The sequence below is a fragment of the Notolepis coatsorum genome, assembly GCF_963971535.1.
Source record: "Notolepis coatsorum genome assembly, contig: SCAFFOLD_757, whole genome shotgun sequence".
NCBI lineage: Eukaryota > Metazoa > Chordata > Actinopteri > Aulopiformes > Paralepididae > Notolepis > Notolepis coatsorum.
The window spans coordinates 43,457-60,193 of NW_028171151.1; the positions used below are offsets into that span (position 1 = coordinate 43,457).

General features: G+C 41.6%; 1 protein-coding gene across 1 annotated transcript; it reads right to left on the bottom strand.

Annotated features, from left to right (window-relative positions):
• Positions 1-15,097: 15,097 nt before the first annotated feature.
• LOC311248338 (monocarboxylate transporter 10-like) lies at positions 15,098-16,522 on the bottom strand (the record flags this gene model as incomplete). Its single annotated transcript, XM_084339239.1, has 1 exon — positions 15,098-16,522. One exon carries the CDS (start codon positions 16,520-16,522, stop codon positions 15,098-15,100), a length of 1,425 nt encoding a protein of 474 aa, XP_084195365.1.
• Positions 16,523-16,737: the final 215 nt, after the last annotated feature.

Genomic DNA, 16,737 nt, shown 5'->3' on the forward strand with positions numbered 1-16,737 from the left:
CACTGCTCTCTAGTGCTGTCTTCTGGAGCAGGTAAGTTCTCACTGTAACTCCCTCTACTTGCAATGATGACAGCAACACGTTCTTGATATTACTGATTGGATTTATTTCAATCCGAACCGTGAGAACTGTGAAACACATACATGAAACAATAAATCACAGCTCAAACAATAACAACATACATCCATATTATCGGAGCAAAGCGTTTATTTTGTACATTATCTAACGTTAACACGAACCTAAACTAACGTTACAACTAACCTAAAGTTAGTTTAGGTTTGTGTTAACGTTAGATAATGTACAAAATAAACGTATTCCGCTGCTATAGACCAGGGGTTCCCAAACTTTTCAGGCCGGGACCCAGAAAATAAGGCGTCAGAGAGCCGCGACCCAATGCACATCGTCAGGCTTTTTTTTCTTTTTTTTTTGCCTGCCGACCGATTTTTTAAGCCAAATATCACTTCAATCCTATTAAGTTAGTTCAAGTTAGTTATTCATTTATATGTGCTATTTATGAGAGGGCTAACTTGTTGCAAAATAATAATGATAATAATAATAGCCTCATTAAAATACTATTATTGCTTCGGTTGTTTTCAGCGTTTTATGTGCATAATCTGTTATTTAGTTTGAAATGTTCGTTGAAATAAGTCGATTTTTCGTTTTTGTTTATTTATTAAGTTAATATAAAACCATATAGTCACATTTTAGAATACAATAGAATAGAATTTTAGAATACAACTAGAAACACTGTCCTGGCCTGCTTCTAAGTTCAGTGGCCTTAAAAAAAAAAAAAAAAAAAAAAAGGGGGGGGTTTTTGGATTTTATTTTTTATTTTTTTTAATCATCTTGCGGCCCTCCCGTGGCTGCTCGCGGCCCACCTTTGGGTCGCGACCCCGACTTTGGGAACCACTGCTATAGACGTCGCTCTTTTATTTTGAAACCCCCCAGATAGGAAGTCATTGCTCTCGTTATTTGCTTTAGTGTCTGCCCGGTTCTGTGTTTGTTGGTTAGCTCCGTTAGCTAGCAGCCTATCAAGACCAGCCATTGGAATACTGTTTTCTAAATTGGGGAGGCTTTTAATCGTCAAGGTAAGAGGATTTTAAGTCATGGTATCCATAAACTTCAATCGGTTCGGATCCTTTGAATGAATGAGAATGTCAACAAACACGGCTTCATGTTGAAATCACTGACTGCGGCCAGAGAGGAGTGGTTAGGCAAAAAATTGTTCAGAGTATATTTGCTTAGAAAACGTAATTGTCTAATTCAATAATTTTTTATTTCTCCACATGGTAAATACACAGGTCACAACATGTTTACAGGAACGTTTTGGAGTTGTATTTGGAGTGTATTTCGTGACTGTAGGGAACTTGAGGCTACAACTCTGCCCCACTTCCAGTGATGAAGCTAAGCTACGCTAACGGAGCGGCTGTTCCCTAAGCCTAATGCATGCACAGAGACAAAAAAGGTATGTATCTTCTTGTCTAACTCCAGGGAAGATGTTAAATAAGCTAATTTCCCAAAATGTTGGAGTTTTCCAGAGAGAAATTTGATTTTTCAATGGCCTCTCTGCTGTTTAGTTTAGCAAGCCACAGCGGCGTTGTCCCAGCTGAAACGTATAAACGGGAACCTGTGTTGAAAAACCATTGTGCCCCCCCCCCCCCCCCCCCCGAGAACATTGTATGCCCCCCCACTCATTTGTTTCTGCAGCCTGGTCTGTATTCAAGTAGAACAGCTAGCTAGCTGTTGTGGACACTCACCGTTCCACAGCAGAACGGTAGGCAAGGCACCTTGGTTGACAAATGCAGGTTTCAGTCTATGTGTTGTAGGATAGACAATCTATCTATCCTGTCTCAAGATGCACAATGAGATCTTCTTCTTCTTCTTATTTGGAATTGCCGGCAGTGTAGACGCATCGTGGCGTATTACTGCCCTCCACAATTCTTGCTTCGCCCACACTTGAGAAAGTTTACACTCCTCTTCTTCTTCTTCTCATCTTCAAAACACATTTCTATTGTCTCTGTCTCCTTCTTCTCTGCTCCTCTTGTCATACAATCACAATACAAACATCATCTCCTCTCTTGGAGAGAATTGTTGAATAGACACAAATGTTCTAGAATGTTCTATTATGATATCATACTGTGACATCACAAATGTTCTAGAATGTGCTATTATGACATCATACTGTGAGATCACAAATGTCCTAGAATGTTTGATTATGACATCATACTGTGACATCACAAATGTTCTAGAATGTTTGATTATGACATCAGACTGTGCCATCACAAATGTTCTAGAATGTTCTATTATGACATCATACTGTGACATCACAAATGTTCTAGAATGTTTGATTATGACATCATACTGTGACATCACAAATGTTCTAGAATGTTTGATTATGACATCAGACTGTGACATCACAAATGTTCTAGAATGTTCTATTATGACATCATACTGTGCCATCACAAATGTTCTAGAATGTTCTATTGACATACTGTGACATCACAAATGTTCTAGAATGTTCTATTATGACATCATACTGTGACATCACAACGGAACATGTTTGAGTCCATTTGAATAATAATAAATAATATGTATGGTAAGGCTGTCCCCGAAGCCTATACTAATACCAACGCATTTGTGCGATTTGCGAATCCGATTGGCCACTGACGTTTCTGGTCATGTGACATGTGCACCAATCGTGTGACGGCAAGTTCTTTCGACGGTTAAGCTTAGGCACTCTTTCGAAGTTGGTTAACACTTTGAATGCCAGCCACGACATAACACGTGTTAGCAGTCCGCCCCCTGAATGCCCAGCACGACAATTAGCGTGATTTTTTTTTATTAGCGATCTGAATTCATATTTCATCAACCGAGTCTACCGTTGGGAAACCAGCCCCATCAGGAGCTCAGATGTGAAAAAAGCGCCTCATATCGTCTCCCAGATGGTAATGCACCCTTTTGGAATGGACTCAATGAAAATGGATGAGAATTTTTTTTTCCGGAATCCACATTTTACTTCTCAACCGGAGATGATCCCAGTCATTGTGGAGCCTCAGCATGTAATATGTGTTTTACAGTATAGGTTGGATCAATAAAAGGATAGATTTTTGGAATGGCGATCAGGTATTGGAATAATCTTTTTGGATACCATCTGATCTCAGTTAAGGAATCTATTTGACCAGTCTTAGGATAATCAGACCTGTTTTCACAGAGATATAAGCTTTTCCCCTATGTGTCATATGGCTGTTTGGCTGTGCGAGCGATCAGGAAATATATCAGATCAGATATCAGATTGCGGCCCCAGCGTGCATACGTACACATATACTTTCGATAATCTAGCGTTTATTTGAAAACAATTCATAAATAGGCAGAAAAATTTGAACGTTTTTGTGTATTCTAGAATATTCCGTTTATTATGGAATATTTTTATTTTCCTTGAAAACGAGGGCTTTTCAAGATGCTATAAAACGGAAATGAACCGATAAAAAAACAATCCGCTTGGACAATGTTGACTGGAAAATGAGTCATTGATAAGCGATAACGCTAACATTGAAGTGGATGGTGGGCATTCAAGCACTAAATCGTGCGCCCCCTGCTGGGCACTGAAAGTGTTAAGGTTAGAGTTTGTCTTAGAGCGTGACGGCAAGTTCTTTCGACGGTTAAGCTTAGGCACTCTTTCGAAGTTGGTTAAGGTTAGAGTTTGTCTTAAGAGCATGGCGATAGAACGCCAGGTAGTTTGCAGGCTGTTCAACGCGGAAATGGGCAAAGACACAGCTCGTCACGCTATTGGGTGCAAATGTCACATGACCAGAAACGTCAGTGGCCAATCAGATTCGCAAATCGCACAAATGCGTTGGTATTAGCATATACGCGTCCCCGAAGCCTGTTTTTGGGATTCAAACTTTGTCAGGGTTCTTCGAACGGACATTCGAACCTTCATTTTTTAAGCTAAATGTTTTTAAAACACAAAGGACACCTCTTTCCTATCGTAGTAAGGTAGACAATGAGCTACAACCTTGTTTTCACCTAAACGAGCCGTCCTCGGAGCTGTACATTTAATAATATTGATCTCTATGTGCAGTCGGCTGTGAGGCAAGTGCGCAGCCAGGGACCGTCTAAAAAGTGCAACACCGAAAAGAGACACTACAAAAAGATTCAATAACTTCACTGTCATACAATATGGTCTGATATTAACATTCAGTATTCAATATTGTCTGATTCAATATTAACATTCAGTATTCAAGTAGAACAGCTAGCTAGCTGTTGTGGACACTCACCGTTCTACAGCAAAACGGTAGGCAAGGCACCTTGGTTGACAAATGCAGGTTTCAGTCTATCTATCTTGTCGCAAGATGCACAATGAGATCTTCTTCTTCTTCTTCTTCTTCTTCTTCTTCTTCTTGAGAGAATTGTTGAATATATATAGAACACAAATGTTCTACAATGTTCTATTATGACAGCTACTGTGACATCACACTGTAAAACCGAATAAGTTTCCAGAACTTAAAAAAATTGACGTAATCCCATGCCTCAATTTTTTTAAGTTGATAAACTCAAATGTTTTCAGTTGGCTAAGACTTACAATTCTCAGTTAAGGCAACTCAAATATGGTCTGTTACTGTGACTTAAGGTTCTCAGTTAAGTCAAATCAAATATGGTCAGTTACTCTGACTTACAGTTCTCAAGTGGAGTCAACTCAAATATGTTCAGTTACTGTGACTTACAGTTCTCAGTTAAGGCAGTTCAAATATGTTCAGTTACTGTGACTTAAGGTTCTCAAGTGGAGGCAACTCAAATATGTTCAGTTACTGTGACTTACAGTTCTCAGCTAAGGCAATTCAAATATGTTCAGTTACTGTGACTTAAGGTTCTCTAGTGGAGTCACCTCAAATATGTTCAGTTACTGTGACTTACAGTTCTCAGTTAAGGCAATTCAAATATGTTCAGTTACTGTGACTTAAGGTTCTCAAGTGGTGTCAACTCAAATATGTTCAGTTACTGTGACTTACAGTTCTCAGTTAAGGCAGTTCAAATATGTTCAGTTACTGTGACTTAAGGTTCTCTAGTGGAGGCAACTCAAATATATTCAGTTACTGTGACTTACAGTTCTCAGTTAAGGCAGTTCAAATATGTTCAGTTACTGTGACTTAAGGTTCTCTAGTGGAGTCACCTCAAATATGTTCAGTTACTGTGACTTACAGTTCTCAGTTAAGGCAATTCAAATATATTCAGTTACTGTGACTTAAGGTTCTCAAGTGGAGGCAACTCAAATATGTTCAGTTACTGTGACTTAAGGTTCAACCTTAAATCCATGTGATTAAGTTAACAGAACTCAAAGACATTGAGGCAATCTAATGCCTCATTTCTTTTAAGTTAATCAACTCAAATTTTTAAGTTAATCAACTCAAATATTTGCAGTTACTATAACTTAAGGTTCAGTTTTAAAATCCATGTGAATAAGTTAACAGAAAAATAACTACACAAGCACATTATATCAACTTCAAACAACTCTTTTATTTTTTTCTATTCAAAGAGTATACATATATAATCTGTATGTTAGCAATGTACAATAACACTGTAAACACTGTATACACTGTTTTTGGACTATATTACACGTATGTTAACAATACCGACCAGGTATTAGTGCCTCGCAAAGTGCAGATATGAAGTTTTCCCCTTTTTTTGTATGCATTTAGGAGGTTTTGTTCTTCATCGAAACTATTTATCTTACAAAAACATTGTGTTACAACTTCAAACTCTTTATATTTATTTCTATTCAAAGAGTATACATCTATTTATCTTACAAAAACATTGTGTTGCCCTCTCCAACATTATGGCAATGTTAAAATTGAAAATATATATATAGAAAATATATATAGAAAATAAATACATGCATGTTATAACATGTACATACAATGTAATGTATATTACACATTTAATCCCACTGGTCACAATAGTGTAATAATGTTTGTTATAAGGCTCTGAAAATGTTACTGAATGATGTATCAATGTATTTCCAGCAAATATTGAAATAATAAAGGGTCTCAATATGTGCAGTGCACATGACCAGAGCCGTTTACATCCTGGCTGAATTACTCAAATTTGTATAGTGTGGTCATAGAATGAGCAAACATGTTGACGGCAACTATTGTGACCGTTGGGATAACACAGTGTATCTATGTACAGTACAGAATAAAATGTATAGATTATCTGAAAATTGTCAATCCGCTTGGCACATGTAAAATTCACAAACGTTGTGCTGTATATTGGGTCCTGCCAATGTGGAACCAAAATACCAATCCACATTACATGCTATACAGCTGGCAATACTGTTAATAGTGCACATACCTACATATGGAAATGCAGCTGTATTTGCTCCATGATGTATCAGATTAGGTTCGTGTTAACGTTAGATAATGTACAAAATAAACGTATTTACGGTGCTTTTAGACGTCGCTGTTTTATTTTGAAATCCCCCGACCGGAAGTATTTGTGATGTATTCTGCTTGTGTAACTTTAGGTTAGTTTTAACGTTAGCTAGCAGCAGGGATGGACGCCTTTGTGCAAATACAGGCAGCTACAGGCACTCGAGGTCGAGGAAGAGCTGCTGAATTTAATCGGCAGGAGGAGAGAGAGCTCGTCAAAGCTGGATATATCCCTGTGGCTGTGGTTGTAGGCACGAAAATGCAGCTCGAACTACCTGTTATATTAAATTGATTGCTGTTTAACAACTTGTCCGTGTCCAGTCCTTTCGAACTGCCCCACCGTTCATTGTAAACAATGATGCATGTAATTATATTAACACTTTGGGTGCCGGGAAACGCTTAAACACGTCATTCCCGGCCATGCTCAAGTTGCCGAAGACGCTTTACAGCGTCTTTAATATCAATATTTCAAAAATCTGGGATCGGATTCATATGTCCCCTCCGCTGGCCTGAGATCCACCAGGAGGACCCACTGAGCTCTCTGGCGGAGCGCCATTCAGGAGCGCCATCTGGTGGCGGATCGGCGCAATCGCTTAACAGGAAGTGCCGTAGAGGTTGTGCTGGACGGCCGTATTACTTCCGGGCACTCGCTAATAGGTCCCGGGACTCGATCTCGACACACTACATAGCGATCGATTGCCAATAACTCGATAAACAACATGATTTGGACGTATATACCATTATACAAGCTGGAGATGGACCGGGTAAATCTACATCCCATAATGATAAAATGTCTACTCTACGATGATCGCCCAACGGCGCGCGGAGACTGGGGTGAGTTTTAGCGTATAACGTTACCGTCTTCGATACTAACTGCTATTATCAACATTTGACCCACATTAGATGATTGGTATAACGCTGCCCACGGAATTATAAACGCCCCCTAGCCCATCCGGTCAACATCAGATGACGTGTAGTAACTTCTAGAAGTACGTCTAGTTGGAATTTTTTATATCGCGCTGATTGCCATAAAACTGTATTGCATCATCAATATAATGTATTTGGGGCTATAGATCACGTTCTGGAGAAAGCTGCAGAAAGAGATGAAAACATACTTATACATTAGACCATACTTTACTATGAATGAAAAAGTTTAACGTTGCTACACAATGAACAATACATATAGGACTTTGAATGGGCCCTAATAATGGCAATGTAGCAATAGAATTTAAAAAGTTATAGCCCTGCAAAGAAGGGGACTTTCTCTATAGACAAATAGAGCCGGCAACCTACGGTTGATAATGAATTTAACCCATGGCAGCCAAAGTGTTAACGTTACTGTGTGTTGTTGTAGCTATGTTAATAAATTCTGAATGGCATTAACGTTAGTTGGGTATGATAGAGCATTGAATAGCATCAACGCTAGCTGGCTGAGTAGGGTATATCTGCAGAGCCACAGAGCCCAACGTCTGGGCGGGGCTTCGTGGCGTGGACAAGTATGTACTTCTGGAAGACACTGTCTATGGATATGATTGGTCGTGGTTTTGTAACCAAAGAAGACAATCACACATGTTGATTTTTATCCTTAAGTCATTGCTAGGTAAGCTGCCCTTATATATCTCCAGACTTCTGTCCTTTTATACTTGCTTTTTTAATACCAGACGAGCGGCAAATGGGATGCTCTTAAATGTTCCTTTGATGCAGTCAGAGCTTGGTAAAGCTGCATTCTCACACTATGCTCCCTTTTTATGGAATACGCTGCAAGTGAAACTTTGTCTACAGGCACTTCCTACTGTGAATGCTTTTAAAGGTATGATACGATTAGCCCTTTATGAAACATGTAACTGTTTTACCTGATGCTATTGCTGATCTGATTATGCTCCTTGCCACTGCACAAATGGCCTTCTGTATTTATATTTGAATTGTATGTTTTTTGTTTAATGCCCTGTTTTATGTTGAAACTTGTTGTGTGCCGTGTCGGTCAGGACTCCCTGGAAGAAGAGATCTTGTATCTCAATGGGATATTCCTGGATAAATAAAGGATAAATAAAAAATTAAAATAAAATAAAGTAACGGGTAACGCACAGCGCTTAGTCGACATCTCCTTTTATCAATTTGTTAAGCAACTTCTATTCCTGACATTATTATTTTCTTTTCATTGCAAAGGTAAAAAAAAAAAACCATTTGCAGTTCCCCCCAGCTATCACTTTTGGGCACCATGGATAGGCAAAAATACCCGCCGGTCCAACATAGTAATCAACACTGAATTTGAGAAAGTCCGTCCTCAAAAACAAGCAGAGGGGCAGGAAATCACAGTCTCGGAAGACAGGCTCAGAAACGAGCTCTACAAACAGAAGGTTGATATTCTTTTTAAGTGTAAACTATATAGTATTAGCCTAATGAAGATTTATTTCTGTGCATTGATTAACATTTTACAACTTAAAACACTGGCTATTTCTTATATATTTTTCATGTCTTAGGTTTCTGTGATACGGAAGCTGTGTAAAGAATGTAAATTGGATTCCTCTGGGTCACGCACTGACCTCCTTCTGAGACTATCTACTGAAATGAAGTCGAGGCACACTTATGATAAAATCTTTGAGAAGATTTGGGCTGCCTCGGGTACGATACATTACAGTGCTGCTTTAGTGTTGCCTCTGGTTATTTAAAATGTATATCCAGAAAAGATATGCGAAGGGCATAATTTAACTTTGTCTAAGACTAACATGTATCGGTACTAAATACCTGTATGTCGATATGAATTGAAAATGGGGGACCCTGATGTAAACAAGACAAACATCTTTCTCAGGTCTGCATCCCCTTAACAATTGTGTGTATTGAGCCGTATGGCGAGTGCCATACCTTGCCATACCAGAACGACGCCCCTGAACTCAGCTCCCTCTTATATTTCTTCCAGTGCAAGTCTCTAAGCCTATTCACAACCCACTGTATTTTCTATTCTGATGTGGTTTGTGTCAAGTGTGAAAGTCACTTGTAGCCTAAGCAGAAGTAAGAAGAAAGGCCTAACCTGAACATTTACATTTAAGCTAAATCCAGTTGTGAAAAACAAATGGTGCTAAACATCCACTGTATTTGTCTTTAAAGGGGAACATCACCAGAATTAAGAATTCCATTATGTTATTTCCATGGCCTATAGAAAGTTCAATCAAGATTTGTGAACATGAGCTACTATCTCCCAAGGCGAACAAACTTTTGATGTTATCAGGTCTAAAGTCTGGAGCTGCTCCTATAGACAACGAATGAGAGAATGATTTTGTGGACCCACATAATGTTTGTTTGAGTTTTTATACTCAAATATGCTTTATTCTATGGTAGTGTTTTCACTTCTGAAACAGAAAATGTATGTGTATACTCAGAACATTCCCCTGGGTGCTCTCAGTGTCACCTATACCATATTTCCAAATGCATTGTCTATAGCTCCAGAGTTTATACTTGATGGCATCACAAGTTTGAGTTTTAGCACTCCAGTTCCTCTCAGCCTTCCTACTGTCTCAATAAAGAACCTTCTCTCCTGTGTCTCCCTCTCAGCCTTCCTATCTACTCCTCCTTATTTGATACCCACAGCAGATTTAACACAATCCCTGTGATTTTAGGTAGAAAATTAAACAATACAACACATGACTGCCTCCCGCCTCTCTTGGTAATGTTTATATATGTATTTAAATGTGGATATATTTACCTACCTACCTGATGAAGGACAGACCGACCCCAGTCCTACTAGCACCATGCTAGTTTATATGGAGAAGTGCTCCCTCGTGTGTGACAAAGTGGTACTACAACAACACTTAACTACTGAGAGAATTATTACCTGTCTACAGCCCATGTCTGCATATTGCATTTAGACACACAATAGATGATCAATGGTGTTAATCATTTTTAATAAACTGTAGCCTATTTTATACAATAGCATAGCCTACTGCTACAGATGTGAATAAACATAGCACAGTCGTTTTCGTGATTTGAAATACATGAAGTGAATTACTCATCTGCTCATTGAAATGTATTCATAGCGATCTACCAAAACAATGATGGCCGTAAGGTGAATTGCACTTTATAATCTTTTTTTAATTTGGTCTGATGTGTGGGTTGGAGTTGAGTGAGGTCTGGAGAAATTCACACTATAATAAGTTACTATATATATGCATATTACGGAAGCCCTAAGAGGCCGTACATTCATACATTTTATTTGCTCCGTTTTCCCGTGATAACGAGTTAATTTAATTTGTTTTCTCATGATAACGCGATAATTTTCTCGAGAAAACGAAACGATAGTCTATATATATTAAATCACTGCAGGAAACATCATTCAATGTCGCAATGTCAGAGGAGCAGGTAGACCCGTTCGTGACTAAAAGCCCTCCTGGGAGCGTTAGCATGCTAGCGCTAGTGTGATCCCATTTCTCAGAACCTGTGTGTCACACTGTAAACATATCCATCGTCGGCACACTGCATTCAGCAGCCTTGGCAACCTCCCTCCCTGTTCCTCTCAGCTACGTCACGTCGTCTGTCTCACTCCTCACAGGGGTGGGGAAATGATACTGTGTATTTTTCCTTTGTTCATTCAGGCCCTATCATGTGCGTTAATACAGAAGATATTTTTATTTGCTTTTCTATTTTCAAATGTAGGCTAGTATGTGTGTACGGTTAATTGGAAAGGCCCAGTACTGAATCTTGGATTCACTGCATTCAGTAGCTTAGTAGTGATTTTCCTTTAGTTTGTTGTTGCCATGTTGGACAGAATCAGAAACCCTCCTTTTTTCGTGTGTGAAGCCTATTAGAATGCCTGGAGCTGGACACGTGGTTGGAGGGCTGTTGGGCCATCACACCATTGCATGAGGGAGCTGCACATAACACATCTTCACTCCAGGAGATTTGTTTGTTCTTTCTTGAAATCCTCCTCACAGTTTGCTATAGTCTTAGGCCCCGTCCACACGAACGCTGGGTTTAATGTAACCGTGATTGTATGTGCGCAGTTGCACTGTTCGGCCACACACAACCGGGGATTTGCTACACTGCAACCGCGGTCTTTTGAAACCGGTGGCCAGGGTGGAGTTGTGCGGTTTTGCAGTTGCGTGTGGGCATAGCAACCGAGGTTATTCCCAGTGTTTACAGCAGAGCTGTCGCAATTATTCCCCATGTTCACGGCAGACCGCGGGGTAGAGATTAGAGCAGAGCCAACTACACCAGTGTTTACAGCAGAGCTGTCCCAAGTAGCGTTATATGAAAATGATTGTAACAAACTTTTGTTCAAAACGTATCGTCTGTGTTGAAGAGTGTTGTGATCGACTGATGTCTGTTGACGCTCAGAGTAAACATGTAGCTGCAGCTAAACTAAACTCATGTGTTGTCAAGTTATTGTTATAACTTATAAGGAACCCAGTCCAGACTGCATCCCCTTAACAATTGTTTGTATTGAGCCGTATTGTATTGTACCCATTGCTCTGCCCGTGAGTACGCAGTTATACACGGTTGTCCACCTGTGTTCACCGTGTGGACGGAGTTTTATTTTTTCAAACTTCGGTCATATTAAATCCAAACTCTCGTGTGGACAGGGCCTTAGCTTCATCCCTGTTGGACTTTCCCCATTGTTCTAGGCTTACTACTGCCACCCAGTGGTTTCACTGTGGCATGTCATCTGCTTAATTACATCTCTTGGGGTTCCGTTGCTCAGTGTAGAAACCCTTTCATGTCAAACGTAATGTTTTGTGTTACAAAAAAGAAATGGGAAGATGAATCCATTGATGTTTAAACTGAGACAAATTATATCACATGTCTGTTCAGAGTCCCGCTGAGTATTACATCACATTAGTCAAGCGAACGCAGAGAGACACTATTGGCAGTGTGTGTCTCTGTGTGTGTGTCTGTGTGTGGCAGTGTGTGTCTGTGTCTCTTCCACTCAGGGGCGTAATTTGCGGGGGGGGTCCCTGGAAAATGTCCCCCGCATGATTTCAGAATGCAGTATTTGTCCCCCCCATGTTTTCCAAACCGCTGCAACTGCGCAGCCTGGCGGCCAGCACTGTGACTCGCTACTACACAGTGCCGGCACTGCAGATTTACCCTACTCTTGGAATTCATTGCCAGATCCTCATCCTCAAAGTCATACATAGGGGCGCTGTCTCGATAATGCAGTGTTATTAAAGCAGCGTGTAGCCGAATCATTTTTGGGACGCTCTGTCTCAATTCGCAGTAAAGGAATATATATCTGCGGTTTCCCTGGCGGATGGCGAACAAGCCAGCTGATTCTACTATGAGTCATGACATTTGACATAGTCTATGACATCATACTTAACTTAAACTTGAACACGGAGGCAGTTACAAGAACTATCCTCCGAGCCCCCGGGACTCCGGGAGGATACTTGTATCATAAAATATTCTCGTCAGCAGTCTCCTCTGTGTGTCTTTGTTTTTTAGTTTGTTTGTGGCAGAGACTTAGGCCATGGTTAGACTAGGTGTTTTTGTTTTTGTTTTGTTGCTGAATGAATACGTTTGCTGTCCCAGTTAAATAGAAATGCCGCTTTGGCAGGAAAACGCGTTGCCCTACTGACAACGCTGAAATTGTGTTTCCGTTTTGGATACTCGCCAAAACTCGCCGACAACGTGTCGTGTAATCTGCGCGGAGCCGTTGTTGCTCAACGCCCATGCGCAGTAGATACCGACATCTGCGTGCCCTCACCAACGTCCGGTGACGACAGAGCTGTCCCAAATAGCTGCAGCTACCATGTGTTGTCAAGTTATTGTTATAAGGACCCCAGTCCAAGCTACAACAGTCTGCATTCCCTTAACAATTGTTTGTATTGAGCCGTATTGTATTGTACCCATTCTGCAATATGTTAAATAAAGTTTACATCCATTCATTCTGCTAGCATTAACGATTGCATGAGCAGCTGGCTAACGTGAGCTAACGTTAGCTACCAGACCCTGTTAGCTCAGAGCTCCTCTTTCAATCTTAACAAGCATTAAACAAAATGGCCCAGTCATCTATTCACCTTTGTTTAATACATGAGGCGTTGTCTAATGTTATCTAGCTACTGATAGCTCCTGATATCATCAGTTTGGTGCTGGCTGGCTAACATGAGCTAACGTTAGCTGCTAGCCACAATGCTATACTGTTATAATGGCATATCCCTATCGCGTTAGCATGTAAGCTAACAAAATCGGCGATCTTTTTGTGAGACTAAACTATCCGCTCTTGGTGGTCAATTGTGTTAGTTTTGTTTCATCAACAAATGAGAGGCAGAACACACAGTGAATGTATCCGTTTTGTTTATTGCACTTTTATTGCACTTTCTTTGCTGAAAAAGAAATGCTACATTGGCTAAATGGCTCACGGAGGCATTTAAAGATGGTGGCTTGTTGATTTTTTTGCAGGAAGTGTATTGGCACATCCAAGGTAACTACCTCCCTGCGCATGCTCAGTGCTGAATTCGAGACGCGATCCGTTGCGGTCTGACCACGCCTCGTTCTGACAAAACGAAAGTGCTCAGGTCGCAAAACAAATGTCTAACTCGCCTGCCACTATGTTGCACTCTGGAAAGCGAAACTGATCTTGAAAACAAAACGAAAATACCCCTGTGTCTAACCGCAGCCTAGACAGGGGTTCTCAACCTTTCTGCTGCCAAGGCACCCCTGTGTTCAATAAAATATTCAAGGGGACCCCTACATACGATATAGACTTTTCCGCTCCTGTCTTTTTTGCTACAATGATGACAAAAGTGCTTGTTTTCAAAATAATGTTTATTTAAGAAACCGGGAAACACATTTGTGTGCAGGCTATATAATGCATTATTAACAGGTGTTTCAGGTCTAAATGGCTTAGTACTGTTGACATTACACTGCTTGTAGTAATAAATCAAATAGCATATTTCTTTAAATAAAATTACAGAAAATTATCACTAAACTGCTATCTGTTGCAGCTGCACACTTCTCCATAAAAATAGCATATTTGGATAAGTGTGACCATTTCTCAAAAACAGAAAATCATGTATTTTTTTTAAATACAGAAAAGGATCACCAAGTTACCATTTCTCAAAAAATATAAATAAATACAGAAAATAAGCACTTGTTCACTCAGTGGACATTTCTAGCTCAATGCGAGGTCTGCTGCTGCTGGCTAATAATACGGTCAATACGTGGGGAGATCTTTGACAAGGCAACACGCTTGTCATCCTCAAGGCTCAACTTGGCCTTATATTTTGTTTTCAGAGCTGTCATGGATGAAGCCAGCTTCACACAGATATGTGGTGCTGAATGGTATCAACACCTTAACTGCTGCATCATGAGATACTTGGTACTCAGCACCACACTCAAACTAGCTCTCCAGGTGGTATCAGATGAGATTTCAATGAGTTCTTCCAAGAGTTTGGATGGAGATGTGTCAGGAAGCTTTGTCTCAATGTTGTCTGTAAAGTTTTTTTTTTATCCAGAGTAACTTGGTGACCCTTTTCTGTGTTTTATTAAATAATGATTTTCAGATTTTGAGAAATGGTCAAACTTATCCAAATATGGTATTCTCATGGGAAACAGTGCAGCTGCAACAGATAGCACTTTAATGATAATTTTCTGTAATCCAAAAATAATTAAAAAAATAATAATAATAATAATCTCAAGGCACCCCTGGCAGCTCTCTGCGGCACCCTAGTTGAGAACCGCTGGCCTATAAGACAGATTCGGGGTCTCCGCCCTTGAAAGGTGCGTCTCCCTGAGGCTTCTCGTAGTCTAGCATTTCCTGGGTCGTCTCCTCTCCTTTCTTGAGAGCCTCCTCCTTCTCACTCCTCTTGCGCCTCGCCTCCACCCAGGGTATCAGACACAGCACGGCTCCTCCGATGATGGGGGGGATACCTGCCAGGTAGAAGGCCACGTCGTAGCTCCCCAACCTGTCTCCCAGGTAACCTGCGATGAGAGGTCCCACGGTCATGGGCACGGACATTATGCCGAGCATGAAGCCGATGGCCTGTGAAAAGTCATTGGAGCCCACCAACTCAAAGATGATGGGCGCCATGATGCCGCTCAAGCAGCCGTCGAACAGCCCCATCAGCAGGCACACAGCGATCAGGCCGCCAAAGACGTGACAGAGGGGGATCATCATGGACATCAGGCCGATCACGAACAAGGAGGACACCTGTAGATAGACTTTGTTGACACCCTGGACGTAGTCTGCCACCCTGCCGAAGATGAGGTTGCCCACTGTGGACGTTATGCCGATACACATGAGAAGAACCTCCTTGTTGGCGTTCGTCCCGAAGCGCTCCTCCACGTGTTTCATCAGGTGAACGTAAGGCACAAAGTAGCCGAAGAGGGCGGCGGGTATGCCGAACACCCAGATGCGGTATCCCAGGGACCTCCAGATGTTGCGGAAGTTGAAGATCTCACCGATGGGCTTGTTGGGCCGCAGGGGCGTGTAGGTGAACCCGGCCAGCATGAGCACGAACATGAAGATGCTGAGGACACGCATGGTGTTCTGGAGACCCACGCTGTCCAGCAGGAGGGGGAGCAGGAAGGCCACCATGATGGTGAACACGTTGCCGCCGGTCGCCACGATGCCGCTCACTAGGCCCAGGCGCTTCTTGAAGTAGTGGGGGAGGATCACCAGGCTGGGCTGGTAGGCAAAGGAGCAGCCGCAGCCAAACACGATGCCATAGGTGAAGTACAGGGCACCGAGGGACTTGACAAAGGAGCTGGCCAGGAGGCCCACCAGGGCCATGGCGGCCCCGCCCACTGCTGTCACTCTGCAGCCCAGGATGTCTGTGAACACACTGGCGATGGGAGAGCAGAACAAGATCATGCCCATGGAGAGAGAGCCCACCAAGGCTGTTCTGGATCGCTGGTTGGCATCATCTTCGGTGCCAAATTCTTTGATGAGAGACAAGAAAAGGATGCCAAAGGTGTTTTGTATCATAAACACCGAGCCGTCACACCACATGGCAGCCAGCATGACGACCCAGCCCCAGCCTCCCTCGGGGGGCACAAACTCTGCTGCCTCCTCAGGAGCCCCAGTGGCCGGCTCCCAGACGGGTACCTTGGTTTCACCACCATTCTCCTTCTTCTCCTCTGTCTCTTCTTCTAGGCGCGTCTCGTCCATCACTGCTCTCTAGTGCTGTCTTCTGGAGCAGGTAAGTTCTCACTGTAACTCCCTCTACTTGCAATGATGACAGCAACACGTTCTTGATATTACTGATTGGATTTATTTCAATCCGAACCGTGAGAACTGTGAAACACATACATGAAACAATAAATCACAGCTCAAACAATAACAACATACATCCATATTATCGGAGCAAAGCGTTTATTTTGTAC